The sequence below is a fragment of the Euprymna scolopes genome, chromosome 38 (assembly GCF_053919585.1).
Source record: "Euprymna scolopes isolate OS-2025 chromosome 38, ASM5391958v1, whole genome shotgun sequence".
Lineage (NCBI taxonomy): Eukaryota > Metazoa > Mollusca > Cephalopoda > Sepiida > Sepiolidae > Euprymna > Euprymna scolopes.
This window is the reverse complement of record NC_136519.1, coordinates 33,355,690-33,373,215: the sequence shown is the minus strand read 5'-3', so window position 1 is coordinate 33,373,215 and position 17,526 is coordinate 33,355,690. Positions and strand designations below refer to the sequence as shown.

The following is a 17,526-nucleotide window of genomic DNA, read 5'->3' as shown; positions in this document are numbered from 1 at the left end:
ATTAAGGACAATTCACTTTTTTCGTGGTTCCTTTTTGAAAATTAAATATGTCTTTAACTCTTACTAAAGTGTTTTTTAACATATTCTATTAATTCTTTGTTCTTATATATATATATATATATATATATATATATATATATATATATATATATATATATATATTAGTGTTGGGTCGATTAATCGGAATCGAATCGGGAATCGAAAAAATTGGAAACTTTTGGGGTATCGGAATCGGAAAAATTTGTGCCTATTTTCTGATGCCAACAACGATTCTATTAATTGGCTTTTTTATTGTATTTTCTTTAAAGAAAAATATTCTAACGCTGATAGTAATACTAAAATAGTGAACATCGTCCTCAAAAAAGAGAAATCGGGGGGGGGGGGTTCAAATCCGTTGAGCATGGACAGTACTCGATATTTCCTCTTCGTCCTAACTATCTGTTTCGAATGTAACTATCAAGATATGCTCTTACGTCATGATGATAGTGAGGAAGTGTTCCATTCTGCTGGAATTACCATTCTTTATTCCTAAACATCTCTTGGAAACGTGGTATAGCGTATTCTTGTAGCAAGTTGAAATAATTTAAAGAATGTATGCATTTTATTGGGACACCCTCTAGGTATATATATATATATATATATATATATATATATATATATATATATATATATATATATATTACATAATTCTACATGAAAGTGTCATAACTGAGTAATAAGTTATGAAAATGTATATGACAATTATGCTACACAGAATTCTCCCTGTCTCATCCTCGTGAGGATTCGTCAGGCTATTGCCTATTGCTATTGCTTGACGAATCCTTACGAGGAAAAAGTGCAGGAAATTATGTGTAGCCTAATACCGATATATATTTTCCAACCTTACTATATATATATATATATATATATATATATATATATATATATATATATATATATATGGCAGATTCCTTTAATCTTGACAGACTATGGATGCCAATTGTAAGGATGTCTGCGCGTGGAATTTTTGTTGCAAGAGTTGCGCAATCTTTAACAACTCCTCTCCTGGGTCGGCGTTGTTAAATAAAAGTGGAAAGTGGAGGTTCAGGACGACTGGGAAACAATGCTGAGATAAGCGGAGAGCACGTACAGCGCCTAGAATTCCCAAATGGTCACCCATATGGTACTAACCAGGCTCAACTTTGCTTAACTTCAGTGATCTGACGAGAACCGGTGTGTCTACGTGATTATGCTGTACATATCATGTTAACCACACACACACACACACACACACACACACACACACACACACACACACACACACACACACACACACACACGCGCACGCATATTTCTAAACTTATATAATTATTAAATGTGACTACATAAAGTGTGAGATAAGGAGCTATGTTATTATATGCATCGAATTTCAGTATTTATTCAGCAGTGGATGGCGATGAAACGCAGAAGTTCCGGCTTAACTTAATTGCCATGTATAATATATTTTCATAACTTATATATACATACATGCATACATATTATATATATATATATATATATATATATATATATATATATATATATATATATATTAATAAGTATATATGTACAGTAGAACACGGGGATACTGTGGCCCTTGAATACGTTTTTTTTTTCAGGCTACGATGTGGAATACTATGTTTTTCTGGTCCCTGTTTACGGTGTTATTTATAATGTTGCTTGATAATATACATGTATATTATATACTGCACTGTATTTTGTTACTATTTTTATACTGTATGTCGGGGTTATACTATATATATATATATATATATATATATATATATATATATATATATATATATATATATAAACTAGCAGAAGTACCCGTTATTGACTGGGTTCAAAAACAGCCTACAGAAAATGGACTGTGATTGATGAAAGTATGATAGGTTCTGAAAAGGAGGGCGTTGTGAAGAGATACGTTTTGATACTCAAAAATTTAACCCTAAGCAAAATATGATGAAAGTAAAGATAATTTGTCTATAAAAATGGTCCTGTGGCGATGGAAGTCATTTTTGAGCTCATGGACTATAAGTGTCTGAGGGAGTGGCACTCGTCTGACAAGACGTTGCAATCATCATATATATATATATATATATATATATATATATATATATAAAAATAAATAAAGAAATCAAGGCTTTCGTGAATCTGTGATAGCAAATTGATTTAACGATTGCAAGAAAATTTATTGACCTAATAATTTTCCAACGTGAGATGAGACTAAAGTTTTTATATATTTTTAAAGGTTAAGAAGCTTCTAATAATATATATATATATATATATGTGTGTGTGTGTGTGTGTGTGTGTGTGTGTGTGTGTGTGTGTGTGTGTGTGTAAAAGTGAGAGAGAGAGAGAGAGAGAGAGAGAGAGAGAGAGAGAGAGAGAGAGAGAGAGAGAGAGAGAGAGAATTAAATAGACTGTGAAAGGTAGATGGTACAACTCCGGATAATTCTCTGTCCAAATACTCGACTGTCAATTAACGGTAACATTGGATGCTGATAAAAATAGCGAAACCAATAGAATAATTTTGCCTTTTCGGACTCGTCTATGCTATTGTCATGTGCTGATGTTTTGCAATTCTTTTTTCACTGTTATTCGTCGGAGAGTAGGTTTGATTGCGGCCAACTCGCTAGCCTATCCGAGATGCTGATGTTTCCTGTGATTATCGGTCGCTAAATATAGATGATAGATTCGACCGGCGAGTTTCTCTTTTGAAGCGTAGATCGATATTCCATCATTGTCGTCCCAGTCTGCTTGTTGATTACGAATTCGATTACTTGAGCAGATCGATTCAGTCGACGGTTGGTCCTCTTACCCAATGGCCAATTAGTTATTGCTTTTCGATTTATACCGTCTGACCAAACGTTAATAACGCTAACCCTTTACAAAACGATGTTTTAAGGCAGTTAGAGACAATATTTACTACTTTATAACTGCTCTTGCGCAATTTTGCTATGGTACAGTTTTATTAGAAAAACCTTTTGAAAAATATCGTAGGAAGAATATTCTACTTAGTATTAGCTTGAGCGAGTAAGTAACTACGATGAATGAATTTACACACTTGTTTATATTGGAGAAAACTATTGAAATTATGTTTATCAGCTGAAATAATTCAATTTTAAATCATAGCAAATAAACTCCATCTCTAATTATCTGCAGATTATTAAATAAAAGGTAATTTTATATGCATACATATATAATAATTAATGCAGAGAGTCACAATCATCGCTGATCGAGAGATTTGAAGCCGGCCACGAAGCCATTTCTGGCTCTGTTAGCAAGGAACAAACCGCTCGGCCAACATTAACCGCAGTTACAATATAGATGAGATTAACATTTATATAAATCGTAAATGTCATTCAAGAAGGCCGAGAGTGATCATGTGACTCTAACATCACGATATTCGTATATATATATATATATATATATATATATATATATATATATATACACACACACACACACATCAAGATCAAAGTGTAGTATCTGTTCCGGCAGATACTGCAGGCTATGACTAGCTATGACTAGCAAAGACCAGATGTGGGGGCAACCCCACATGCCTGACCATTAACCAGCTCCCATTTCCCACCTCTCGGGAGCTGGTCCCCTTTTTCCCTTCCCCCTCCCTTCACTCCTCACATTAAAAATCGGCCTTGTGCCTAATTTGCTCGGTGGGGGAGCAAATAAATACCATCTGTTCTTCAGATGCTGCACTTCCATTTCTTGTTCTCTTTCGGTGGAGGAGCAGTCACGACTGAGACAATTTTTATTTTTGTACCTTTTCTCCACGTTAAAAAAACGACCCTGGTGTCTAACTCTGTCCAGTAGGGAGGCATAGTAAATAGGTACATATATAATATATATATATATCTAACATTACGATATTCGCATATATATATATATATATATATATATATATATATATATATATATATATATATATGTATTATATATTATATATATATATATATATATATTATACAGGTATATATATATAATATATATATATATATAAATGCGAATATCGTGATGTTAGATATATATATTATATATGTATATATAGATATAAGTATATATATATATATACTTATATATATAAATTATATATATATAGATATAGATATATATAGATATAGATATATATAGATATATCTATATATATATAAAAGTGAACGTGTCTGTGCATATGTCTGCCTGTGTATCTGTGTGTTTGTCTGTGTACATTTCCCTACGCAATAACTCTGTCGATTTTAAGTATACAGACTCGAAATTTGGTATACATGGTATTGAGATTTGGGAAAATCGATGTGATCGGCTTTCGGCCAGAAATTTGTCGATTAAGGGGTCAAAGTTCAACGATTTGACTTTTGAGAACTCTACCAAACTTTATTTGAGCCCAAAACAATAAGTGTTAAGGGTTCATAATAGGGGTCAAAGTTAAAAAAATTGACCGCTTTTTTTTTTGCTCAACATATACCTCCAAACACCCAGACATCGCCGGGAACCCGTGCTAGTATACTTATATATATATATATAATATAAATTATAAACATACATATAGATATAAGTATATATATATATATATATATAGTCATCCACATACAGTACTGTTTCGCTGTTTCACAGCTCATCAGTGCGGCTAGACAGGCAACTACCTCAAGCCAGGATTGAAACCCGACCGTTTGTACGGCAGTCAAGGCTCCTAACCATTACGCTATTGGCGGCTGCTTGAACGAGTAGTGAGTTTTTTTTGTTTTTTTTTTGACGATGTTTTGATATCGTCCGATATATATATATATATATATATATATATATATATATATATATATATATATATATATACTAGCATTTCAACCCGGCTTTGCCCGGATGTTTGGAGGTGTATGTTGAGCAAAAGAAAAAAAAAGCGGTCAATTTTTTAACTTTGACCCCTATTATTGTTTTGTGCTCAAATCAAGTTATTAAGTTAGATCCATGTCCAAGGAACCTATATCTAAAATTTCAAGTGTTTAGACCCAAAATTGTAGGAGGAGTTTGGTAGAGTTCTCAAAGGTCAAATCGTTGAACTTTTACGCCTTAACAACCAAAGTTCTGGCCGAAAACCGATCACATAGATTTTACCAAATCTCAGTACTCTGTATATCAAATTTCGAGTCTGTAGACTTAAAATTTACAGTTATTGCGTAGGGAAATGTACACACACACACACATAGACATGCAGACACACACACAGACACGTTCGCTTTTATAGATGTACTAGTATTTCTGACGTCTTTGCGGTTACAGCCACCGCCAAACCTGAAGTGATTTATGTTTAAATTAAGGCTAGACAATCGAAAGGAGAGGATAACTTTAAAAAATATCGGCGAAAAAAGAGACGCCCCCCCTGTAGAAAAGTCCCTAGTTGAAGGTGAAGATATTAATGTTTTTAGCCAAATTTTTTCGATATTTGTCGTATGAAAGATCGAACTTTAAAACGATACTGATCTTGGTAAAATCCGTCGACTGTGTCGAAAGTTTTAGTCACACATGCAAACATACATAATACATACATTTATATATCGGTAACTGAAAATTTCGACCCAAACCGATTAAAAAACTTGCCCTATCTCTGAATATCCTTTATGTAAAATTTCAAATGTTTAGACCAGAAATTGTCTGAGTAATTCGGTAAAAAACTCATAGGTCAATCTTTTTTTTTTTTAACTTAAAGGGTTATAAACCCTTAACATTTATTGTTTTGCGCTCACATCAAGTTATTAAATTAGATCCACGTCCAAGAAACCTATATCTAAAATTTCAAGTGTTTAGATCCAAAATTGTCGGAGGAGTCTGGTAAAGTTCTCAAAAGTCAAATCATTGCACTTTGACACCTTAACAGCCAAATTTCTGGCCGAAAACCGATTTTCCCTAATCTCAGTATCAAATTTCGAGTCTTTACACTAAAATTGACAAAGTTATTACGTAGGGAAATGTACACACATACACACACAGACACACAGACACGTTCACTTATATATATATATATATATATATATATATATATATATATATATATATATATATATATATAGAGAGAGAGAGAGAGAGAGAGAGAGAGAGAGATGGATATAAGTATATATATACTTATATATATATAAATATATATATATAAATTATATATATAAACATAAAAATATATTTTTACATAGATATATGTATAAATATATGTATATATTTACACACAGACAGACATACACACACACACACACGCATATATATATATATATATATATATATATATATATATATATATATATATATATATATATATATATATATATATATAAATAAAAAAATCCACTGTTTGAGAAGCACTCAATATTAAGAATTTAAAATTTGATGGTTGAAAGACCCGATTTGAATAAACATATCTGCTTATAAAAATTGTTTGTCTTTCCTGAAGAAAAATATTTTACTATTCGAAAACTTGCAAAAACAAAAATTCAATTTAATTTAAATAAAAATATATGTTTTGTAAGCCATTTTTGAAAAGTAAATGAATTCATTGTGTTCGTATTCCATCATTTGATATATCCTGTGGTGGCGTTAATATAGGGATAATTGTACTGGCACTCAGATCTGATTTGATCCTTTTCCCACCACAAATAAATAAATAAATCACACTTGTGAAATAGACTTCGTTTATTTACGCAAAGGTAAGAAGAAAAAACGAATCATTTTTCAGTGTCCAAAAAATGTGTCTTGGTAGACGGTTCTTATAAATGTGAAAGTCATTTAGACTGTTCGTTGATTTGACAGAAAAAAAAAACAGAGAATGTCCTTTGTTTTCTTAGTGAGTAAAGAAGCTTGCTTTTCTTACGTGATATGAGAAAGAAAGAGGAAAATAAATTATCATTATTAACTGGGTGTGTGTGCGTGCATGTGAATAGGTGTGTTTTGTCATGCTGGCGAGAACAAGTAGCAACGACGACGTTGGTAAAGGGAAAAAGAGATAGAAAGTACATGTTTGTGTGCGCGGTTTCGCCATGCTGGGAAGGAAGTAGTAAAGACGTTGACGAGAGAAAGTAAAAAGAGCAAAGAGTGAGTGAGTGAGTGAGTTTGAGAAGAATTCGCTCATCATTTATATATTTTTCGATAGGTCCCTGGCGAGTTGGATAAAAGGTTTGAAAATTGAATCTTTCTGTGAGCGTTGAGTGGTTAAAAACTACAAAAATTTTGTCACGTGGTATGCTTTCAACTACGTCTGCCGAACAAAACACATTCACCGCAGAATTTGCGTGGGCGTATTTTTTTTAAATCGCTGCGCCTCTGAAATTAATAAATTTCGCTTTGTGCGCGTAATTAGGTTTTTGTTTATTTAGTTATTTGCTCAAACACAAGAAATGAATGTATTTTTTAAGTGTGTTTAAGCGCACATAATAATAATAATAATAATAATAATAATAATAATAATAATAATAATAATAATAATAATTCTGATTTCGTTTATGAACGTCTCTCTGGAAAGAGATGGGATTCATTTCTAGAGGATTTCCCTTAATCCCGGCTTCAAACCAGGAGCTTCAAAGATCAAGGGGTTTCCTAAGGATGTTGGTGGTACTTATAATTGCAGAGGTCTGAAGGCCGCCTAAAACATCGGGGATTTGTAGTTTTTTTTTCAATTATCCTTCCAGACGACTTGATACTACTCCTATCGTACCAACTGCGACCGGGATTATTTGTGTTTTAACCCCGTGTATACGCCTTATCTCCAAGGCCAATGGAGCATAATTGCTCCAATTCTCATACTCCTTCTCTCTCTCACATTCCTGTCCCAGGGTACTGAGAAGTCTGACAGTCTTTTGAGACCTTGTCAATGACGACCAAATCCGGACAATTATGTTCCAATTGCTTGGTCGTTATGACACTTTTGTCCCACCATACCTCTACGTTGCCATCCTCACGTGTTCTCACTTCATTAGGCACCTCCTCAAACCATTTTCAAGCACACTTCACCCCAACCCTCTTACACCCCCCCGAATATATCCGGAGTCCCATGCGATCATGTCTTTTGCGGTACTCTCTCTGGGCCAGTCCACTAAACCCTTCTGCAAGGTGCGCAATTGATCTGAGGTCTTACCACAAATTCGGCATTCTGCAGCAACTTCCTCTCCTAAAACCACTTTTTTAACAATCGTGTACCTAATGCATGCTCTTGTGCTGCACAAACAAAAGCTTCAGTACTTTTAGCCAGGTACCCAGCTCTAAGCCATTGCCATGATCTTTCATCAGCCACTTTTGCTATATCCTGGAAGAACCTTCCATGCATTTTCTTCCTAGCCAGTTCTTCTGCCTTTTCTCTATCCATACGTTTCACATAATCAACCTTGGTCTCACATACCTCCACTTCATTGGCCACAACTTTAAGCATCCACTCCTCACTTCTAACCACATGCTCATTCAACGACATCTCGGTTCGAACACAATCCTCTCCCACCGTCTTTCCTCTTTTGATACAGCCTTGCTATGCTACTTTGAATGTGAAATAAACCAAACATTGCTAAAACTTTTCTTGTTTTGATATTCATGGCATGCAAATTCTTGTCAGGCCATTCTAAAATTCCCGCACTGTATCTCAAAATACTGACTGTCCATGCATTTACTGCTTTCATTACGTTTCCTCCATACAGTTTCGACTTTGCCATTAGTTTCACTCTTCTAAGATACTCCTTCCTGACTTTTTCCTTCATTTCTCTGTTCATGATGCGTACACCCTCCAGCACTCCCAAATACTTATATCCTGTATCTTCTATTTCTTTCATGATTTCTCCATTTGTCAGCACTATTCCATTCGAATGAACCTTTACTCCTCTTTTCACCACCAGCACCGCACATTTACTAATCCCAAACTCCGTCGCAATGTCTTCAGGGTATTTCCCCACAAATTCTACCGGGTTCTCCATTTCCTTTTCATTTCTACCGAATATTTTCAAATCATCTATAAATAGTAGATGGTTGAGGCGTCTGTCACCGGATCCAAAGTTATACCCCAGTTTTTCTCTCTTCAAAAGGATGCTCAGTGGCATCATTATCATTAAAAAAAAGAAGTGGCGATAACGAATCCCCTTGAAATATCCCACGTTTAATGCCAACCTGCCTTATCTTCTCTCTGTTTGCTGTAGATAAGTGGATGGTCCTTAATCCGAGGAGTTTCGAAGAAATACTTTCCTTCTCATCAGAGGGTAGGAATTAGCAAAATGCGGGATCGGATTTTGCATGCAAAAGTATTTGATGACACAAAAAGTTAGTAAAATATCTTACTTGAAAACAAAAAAAGTGAAGCAGAGGGAATATGGTGAAGAAAAAGGTGATTACACGTGAATGGATAGTTATAAGCTCTATCTCCTATTTGGTTTTATCGAGCTTTTACATCTGGCTGAGACAACTTTATAAATATTAATTCTTTAATATGTATAATATACTTTAATTTTACCATCTTGGATCATTTTGGTAAATTTAATTGTAATTTTTATTATATATATATATATATATATATATATATATATATATATATATATATATATATATATATATATAGGTGTGTGTATGTAATTGCCACTTCTTGATAGAAGCTTATCATCTTTTCAAATTGATGTGGAGCATGTAGGTGGCTCTTCAACCCAGCTTCACTCTTGCATAATCGTTCACAAACGTGGCGCTAACCTTCTAGTATTTGGTGGTGCTTGTGGAGCGACTTTATTATGCACCTTTGAATGTCTTGTCAGAACCACTTGTTGATTTAAAGAGAATCCACACTGATATTACAACAATACTTGGGTGGCCTGGGTGGCAGCACATCCTCATTAAATTGTACGTCTTATCCAATATTTTGTGACTTCACATGGTTCACCAAACCAGCTGTAGACAGCAAAAAATCGACCACAGATTGTCATTACGATTAAAAATAAAAATAAATCTACCATAAACTTAGCCCAATCTCATTATAAATTTATTTCAACCCAGTGTGTGCATACTCAGACGAGACGAGCTAATCAGGTCTGTAGCTGACTTAAAAATGTTTGATTTACAGACGTTTTATATATCTGTTGGAAGGAAGAGAAATGGGGTGAAATAACGAATGAAACAAGAATAATATAGTTGAGATAAGTTGTTAATCGAGTAGAGAAAAGAAACAAGAAGATGGGAGGGCAGTGAGAGTAGGAGTTCACTAGAAAGAGAGATAGTGAGTGGGAGCCATTTAAGGAGACCCAACAAGAAATGAGTCATAAATGTAAGTAATCTAAAACTATATATAAGAAAATACAATAAAATATGAAAATTAATTGAAATAAAAATAAAAATAGAGAAAAATAATGATAATTTTAAAAAATTAAAAGATATAAAAATGAAGAATATAAAACTAAAATAAAAAGGATGAAGAGAGAGAGAGAGAGAGAGAGAGAGAGAGGGGGGGGATAGGCCTCAGACTAGGGAGGCCGCCGGCTGTCAAATGGCCAATTTATAGTTTCTAACAAAATGACGTAATAATGAACTACTCCCCACCTTCGATTTACAAATCTCCACGCACACACACACACACACACACACACACACACACACACACACACACACACACACACACACACACAACGTCATCACTATTACCACCACCATTAATCTCAGATACGACTTCCACGCGGGATTTGAAACTGAAGCACACAGCATTCATGGTGTAGTTAGAGAAAAACCTGAACATCAGGTTGATCCTGGTAATCATTGATATATTTATCGACTACGCTCTTCACCTAGTAGTCCGTGGATTTGTAATCGGGTGGAAAACGAAGCTGCGTTCTTCTATCACATGTAGTGCTTTACAAACGTTACGTTTTTAATGTACGTGTTCCATTTCAGAGCAGGGGTTAAGGTCAGACCAAGAAGCTTATCAAAAGATAGAGCCTCCCCAAGACGATAGCCATTCATTTCAGTTGATGCCAGACAGGGATCAGAGCGCTGATGATGTAAAGATTGAAGCTTGTCTTTACATGCATTTAAATTAACCAGCCATTTCTTTCTCCATTGCACCACGTGCTCAAGATCACAAAGAACTTGATCATTTACGGCATTTGAAGTGTTACTATAAATGGCAGTGTTGTCAGCATAAATGTCTACGCATGATCTTAGAATGTGATTTGGGAGATTATTGAAGTAGATCAGGAAGAGAGTTGGGCCTAAGATGGACCCATGAGGGACTCCAGCATTTATACTGTGAGCTTCTGATTTCTGTCCATCAACCGCTACTTTTATGAACCTATCAGAGAGAAATGATTTAATAATTGAAAAGACATTTCCAGCTATACCGTAGCTGGAGATCTTATGGAGTAGACCCTTATGCCATAGCCTATCAAAGGTTTTTGATATGGCAAAAGAAAATACCCTAGAAAGAAGCCTCCGTCGAGAGATTCGCTAATTCTATGAAATATAACTGTTAGCACACTTGCTGTAGATCTAGCAGAATGGAAACCATATTGCATGTCAATGAGGGTTTTTGTTTGCTCTTTTTTACTGAGATGATTGACTACTTCTCTATTTAACACAGATTCCAGCAACTTACTCATGACGCACAGGAGATTTATTGGTCTGCACTAAGAGGGAGATAACCGATCACTTTATTTTTTTAAATACGAAACATACTGATGAGGTTTTCCAGGATGTTGGGAACCAATTTCCCTTAAGACAACGCTTAAATAGCTTTGTGATTATGAGAGCTAGTTCTGGTTGAAGCTTTTTTTAGCACTATAATTGGAATGCCGTCAGGGCCAGTTGCTTTTCTGGAACCAAGGTTTTTGATTAGCTTGGCAACATCACGCACAGATATTTGTATGTCGTATAGCGTGTTTCGAGACAAAGGAGGAAATACGCGGTCTGTCAAGTTTTAGTTTGAAATAGAATTTTCGTTGATCAATAATATCTCACTTTCAAATAGTATTAGGCTGGTGCAAAACTAATGTCGTTTTTTACGTTGAACCATATATATAAAAACATTATATATATATAAAAACATTATATATATATAAAAACATTATATATATATAAAAACATATATATATAAAAACAATATTTTTACACCAACCTAATACTATCTTCGGTCTATCAAACCTGACTTTGAAATAGCACACTCGTTGGTCTGTTAAGCTTCAGTTTGAAATAGCATTTCCATTGTCTGTCTGTCACACCTAAGTTTGGAATATAATTTTTATTACTCTGTCAGACCTAAGCTTGAAATACAAATTTGCTCGGTCTTTCAATCTTCAGTTTGGAATAGGGTTTCCGTCGGTCTGTAAAATCTAAATTTCAAAAAGTACTTTCGTCGATTTGACGAACTTAAGTTTGAAATAGCATTTTCTCCGGTCTGTCAAACTTGAATTCGATATAAAATTTTCGCCTGTTTGTTAAGCTAGAGTTCGACAGAGAATTTTCGTTGACCTGTAAAGCTTCAGTCTGAAATAAGATTTTTGTATCTAAATGCGCAAATTAATTGAATGCGTCTTAAGAATATTCATTGTTTTAATGACCCGTTGACCTTTAATACCACGTCCACAACGAGCGAGAGGAAAGGAGCGAAGTAGAGAGAGAAATAGCTTATATATATATATATATATATATATATATATATATATATATATATATATATAGAGAGAGAGAGAGAGAGAGAGAGAGAGAGATAGAGAGAGAGAGAGAGAGAGAGAGAGAGAGAGAGAGAGAGAGAGAGAGAGAGAGAGAGAGAAAAGGAGATAGACAAAGGAAGAGAATCTGTGAATGGGTGCAGGCAGGTTCTGAATAAAAATACGCGCATATCAAAAACTTATGAAGCGGAAGTAAATAATTGCATCATTTCCGGATAATTAAGGTGACCATTGATCTAACGTTTTTATTATTTTTTCCTCGTCTAGTCTCTCGCTTGGTTAGCTCGTTTAGTTTGTAGTGCAGCGTAAACACATCTCTCTCATGCGACCTTGTCGTTAACCCCCAATCCATCCCCACGAAACCGCCCCCGCCCCTCATGAGCCCCTCATAAGCCAGGCATTCGTTCCGCCCCTAGTCGTCTCTCAATAAACCAATTTGAATATTTTCAGAAACGGTCGCGTAAACAGTTATAGCATTTGAGATGTTTTCCTTTTCCTTCATCGCCTCTTCCCCCTCCTCCTCCTCCTCCGCTTCTTCTTCTTCTTCTTCTTCTTCTTCTTCTTCTTCTTCTTCTTCTTCTTCTTCCTGTTGGCTAATAATAATCGTAGTGTGATTATTTTATTTGTCTAACTTAGGTAGTCAGTTAAGCACATAGGCAGATAGATAGATAGATAGATAGATAGATAGATAGATAGATAGATAGATGGGAAACTAAATATATATATATATATATCTGTTAGATTGAAGACTTTTTTTTTAACCCTGTCTAATAGGAAGGGACTAGGCGTAGATGCACCAGCCCAAATGTGGCAACAGTACTCCATTCATTAGCGAATATTGGACTTGTGAAGATACAGAATACTCTCAGGTGTGAGTTATTTTCTAGCCCGGTAGAGGGATGCCACCTTCTTTACAGCAGCCTTTGCAATGTCCTCTATGCGTTTGACCCAATTCATGTTGCCTGTGAATGTTGTCAAGTTGTGTTAGCTCGTGTTGTGTGGTTGGTTAATAGAGAGAAACGAAAAGACGCGTGTTGTTAGTTTTAAATATAAAACATAGAGGACTTTATTTCACAGTGCGCATGCGTGGTTGTTACAAAACAAGGATTGTCATGAAACGAAATGATAACGTTGTTACAAAACTAGGATTGTAACGAAACGAAACGATAACATCGTTACATCCCCCCCCCTTTACCAATATGAAGATTATGATATTGAACATATTCAATATATGATAAAAGGTAAGGGCTAATTCAGGGTAGACTGCCTGAATAGCTACAGCGAAGCAGGGGATTATTCTGCCCCATGAATTGCTTGCTATACTTCTCTAGAAAATGTTCACAAGTTCATTTTTGATGGTGGTCGTACCATCCTGCCACTGCGAGTGTATTGTTGGGAGTCTCTTTGTGGAGACTGAGTTGTACATGCAGGTGGTTCTGCAAATGTTACATGCTTTGGCGTTTGTGGTGGTGTTGGCCTTATTGGAGCACTCCTAATATGCTGCCGGTTTCTCCGTAGCATATATCCGTTTGCAGTTTGTAGGAGATATGATCGGGGACCATCTGCTTGAGAAGCTACCGTTGCTAAGTCCCGGTTTCCGTGTGTAGGGTTTTGTGCTCTTACCCTCTGGCCAGGATATAAAGGTGGTAGGTCTTCCTTGAGCGCATGCTGGTCAAAATATTTCTTTTGCTTGTGTTGCCTTTGTTTAAAAGCATCATATATTTGATCCTGATCTTGGTGGTTGTTTTCTATTTTTGTTGCAATTGGGGATTGGATTCGTCTACCCATGAGTAGCTGTGCGGGGCTGGGTATGGCGTTTGAGATAAGTGTGCAGCGCCAGTGCAATGATGCAATTTCGGGTGTTGTCCTAGATTGCTTGGCCTTTTTGAGGATGGTCTTGATGGTCCTTATCTGGCGCTCTATGAAACCATTTCCCTGTGGTCTTTGAGGTGAGGTGGTCTGATGGTTGAAATCCCATTCTGTGGCAAATTCGTGGTAAAGGGCGCTTGAGAAGTGCGGCCCGTTGTCACTAACCACTTTTGACGGTATGCCAAACTCCGCAAAGGTTTGTTGCGTTATTTTTATGACAACACTGCTTGGTGAGTGGGCAGGTAACTGTTTGATAACAGGGTACTTGGAGTAGTAGTCTGCTATGATCAGCCATTGATGTCCATGGAGCTCGAAAAGGTCTGTTCCAACTACGTCCCATGGCTTTGTCGGAATGTCGTGCTGCAGAAGAGGCTCTGACATTTGTGATGGCTGATGTTGTTGACAGATGCTACATTAGCTTGTGAATTGTTCGATGTCTCTGTTTATATTTTTCCAATAGACAGTGTCTTTGGCTAGGAGTTTGGTTTTCTCCTGTCCTAAGTGAGCGTTGTGGAGTTGCTTTAGGATATCTTCTTGGAGGGTCTGAGGAATGGCAATTTGTTGTCCTTTAAGGATAAGGCCGTCATCAATTTATAGATGATCTCTTAGGCTCCAGAATTCTCTGATATCGGTAGGCAGTTGCTTGATTGTCTCAGGCCATCCCATGACAATGGTATCTCTTAGCTGGTTAAGCAGAGGGTCAACTGTTGTGCAGTCTCTCAGTTTTTCAATGCGGTCAGCAGAGAAACGAATGGTGTCAACTCGAACATCCAGATCGATAGGGTCCGAATTGCCAGGTGATGGCAGGCATGATAACCCATCAGCCAATATGTTTTCGGATCCCTTGTTGTAGGATAATCTGAAATTATATCCCTGTAGCTGGATGAGCATTCATTGTAGGCGAGCTGGAGCTGAGGTGAGAGGTTTGTCAATGATCATGACAAGAGGTTTGTGGTCAGTGACAATTTGGAAACCATGACCGTATAAATATGTGTGGAATCTATGTGTGCCAAACACGATTGCCAGTAGTTCCCGCTCGATACATGCGTATCGTTGTTCTGTTTGTGTCAGACTCTTGCTTGCGTATAAGACAGGCATTAAATTGCCAGCTGAGTCTGGTTGTAGAAGCGCTGCTCCTATTCCATGAAGACTTGCGTCACAGTGTAAGTAGATTGGGCGCTTGGGGTCAAAGTAGTGAAGCAGGGACGTTTCAGACACTTCACTCTTCAGGTTTTTGAAAACCGTCTGGTGGTGTGGCTCCCATTGGAATTCTGACTCTTTGTGAAGTAAGTCACGTAATACAGTGGTTTTTGAGCTGAAATCCTTAATAAAGCGGGATAGGTATGTCATTACACCTAGAAACTGTTGCAGTTCTGTTTTATTGCGTGGTTCTGGCATTTCCTGTAGGTCTCGTATCTTTGCTGGGTCAGGTTTCATTCCAGAATGGGTGTATATATTTCCGAAGAAGGAGATTTCCTGGCTTTTTATCTCGCATTTCTTGGAATTCATTGTGAGGCCCTCTTGTGTGGCGACTTCCATGAGGTGCCTTAGGTTGTTGTCATGTTCACGTTCTGTTGAGCCATATACAACAATATCATCCGCTATATCGCATGCTCCTGTGCACTTCTCAAGTATTCTGTCCATCTCGAGCTGGTAGATGTCTTGGCTCACGTTTAAACCAAATGGAAGTCGTTGGAAGCAGTACCTTCCAAATGGTGTTTGAAAAGTGGTCCTGGTCAAGCTTTATAGACCAGTATCCTGCCTTAGCATCCAGTTTTGAGAAGTATTTTGCACCTGCAAACCGGTGATTGAGTTCCTCAACTGTTGGGATTTGATGATACGGCCGCATTAGGGCTTTGTTTAGTGCCCTTGGGTCTAAGCAAACCCTTATTGTGTTGTCGCGTTTGGTTACATATGTAAGGGAGCTTACCCAGTCAGTTGGCTCCTTAATACGACGAATGACATTCTGACTCCATCTTGTCTAGTTCAGCCTTGATCTTCTCCCGCATGGCTATTGGCGTTCTTCTTGGTGCGTCTATGTGGCATGAAGTGTTAGGGTTGACAGTGAGCTTGTGTGTTTTCTTGAACTCGCCAATGCGGTCGAATCTGTCGGGGTATAAACGCATCAGATCATCTATGCTGTTGATAGGTTGTTGCTGAACGGATATGGCACAGTTCATTGTCACAACGTTGAAGGCTACAGATGTTGGCAGGCCCAGTATAGCAGGTCCTGGAGTGTTGACCACATAAAATTGAGTGTTGAACCATGAAGAGTCCTTGTATTTGCACCTGATGTTTGTGGTGCCATGGCATTTTATTTCAGTGTTGTTGTATGCTATCAGTACGCATTTCATTGGGTTTAGTGATCCAGGTATTGGGTTTCCGTCTTCGTTTATGGCGAAGGGGCACATACTGGGGAATATGCGTAAAGGTAGTGTGTTTGCCTGTGCACCCGTGTCTACCTTCAGTTTGAGGCTGTGTGTACCTGGGTGGTTTGTCAATATAATGTTGATAATGACAAACGCTTCATTTTGTGTTGTTTTTTGTTTGTGCAGTGGATGTTCACTGTTAATAGTGCTGAATGTGAGGTGCTCCATCGCCGCATGTAGTTTTGTTGTGGCTCGGTCGTCATGTTCAGCAACGCTGTCGACTTTTCGGCCTGTTCCATGTTGTCTGTGCCTTGGCTGGCTGCGGCTTTTGTGCCAGGGTTTTTCTTGTTTCCTGGGTCTGAGTCTCGCTGAGAAGCACAATTTGGCCCAATGGCCCATTTTCCCGCAGGAGCTGCATATGTCGTTCTTGGCAGGGCAATGCTCCTTGCCAAAACGGTGGTCCCGTCCACAATTTTTACACAAGTTGCTGGTATTTCTGTTGCCTTCCTGGCGTTCGCGACCACTGCGACTTATGGTGTCTATCTGTGACAGGCCATGTAGTTGGTGTATTTTGTTTATATACACGGCTGAAGCCTCAT

At 37.0% G+C, this 17,526-nt stretch overlaps 1 protein-coding gene and 1 pseudogene across 1 annotated transcript; both read right to left on the bottom strand.

Annotated features, from left to right (window-relative positions):
• Positions 1–1,122: 1,122 nt before the first annotated feature.
• On the bottom strand, positions 1,123–1,239 carry LOC145263526 (5S ribosomal RNA; annotated as a pseudogene).
• A 13,733-nt stretch (positions 1,240–14,972) lies between these two features.
• Positions 14,973–16,202, bottom strand: LOC145263257 (uncharacterized). Its single transcript, XM_080120340.1, has 2 exons — positions 15,638–16,202; positions 14,973–15,124 (listed from the first exon to the last, which is right to left on the bottom strand). Exons 1-2 carry the CDS (start codon positions 16,200–16,202, stop codon positions 14,973–14,975), a joined length of 717 nt encoding a protein of 238 aa, XP_079976466.1.
• Between the last annotated feature and the right edge of the window lie 1,324 nt (positions 16,203–17,526).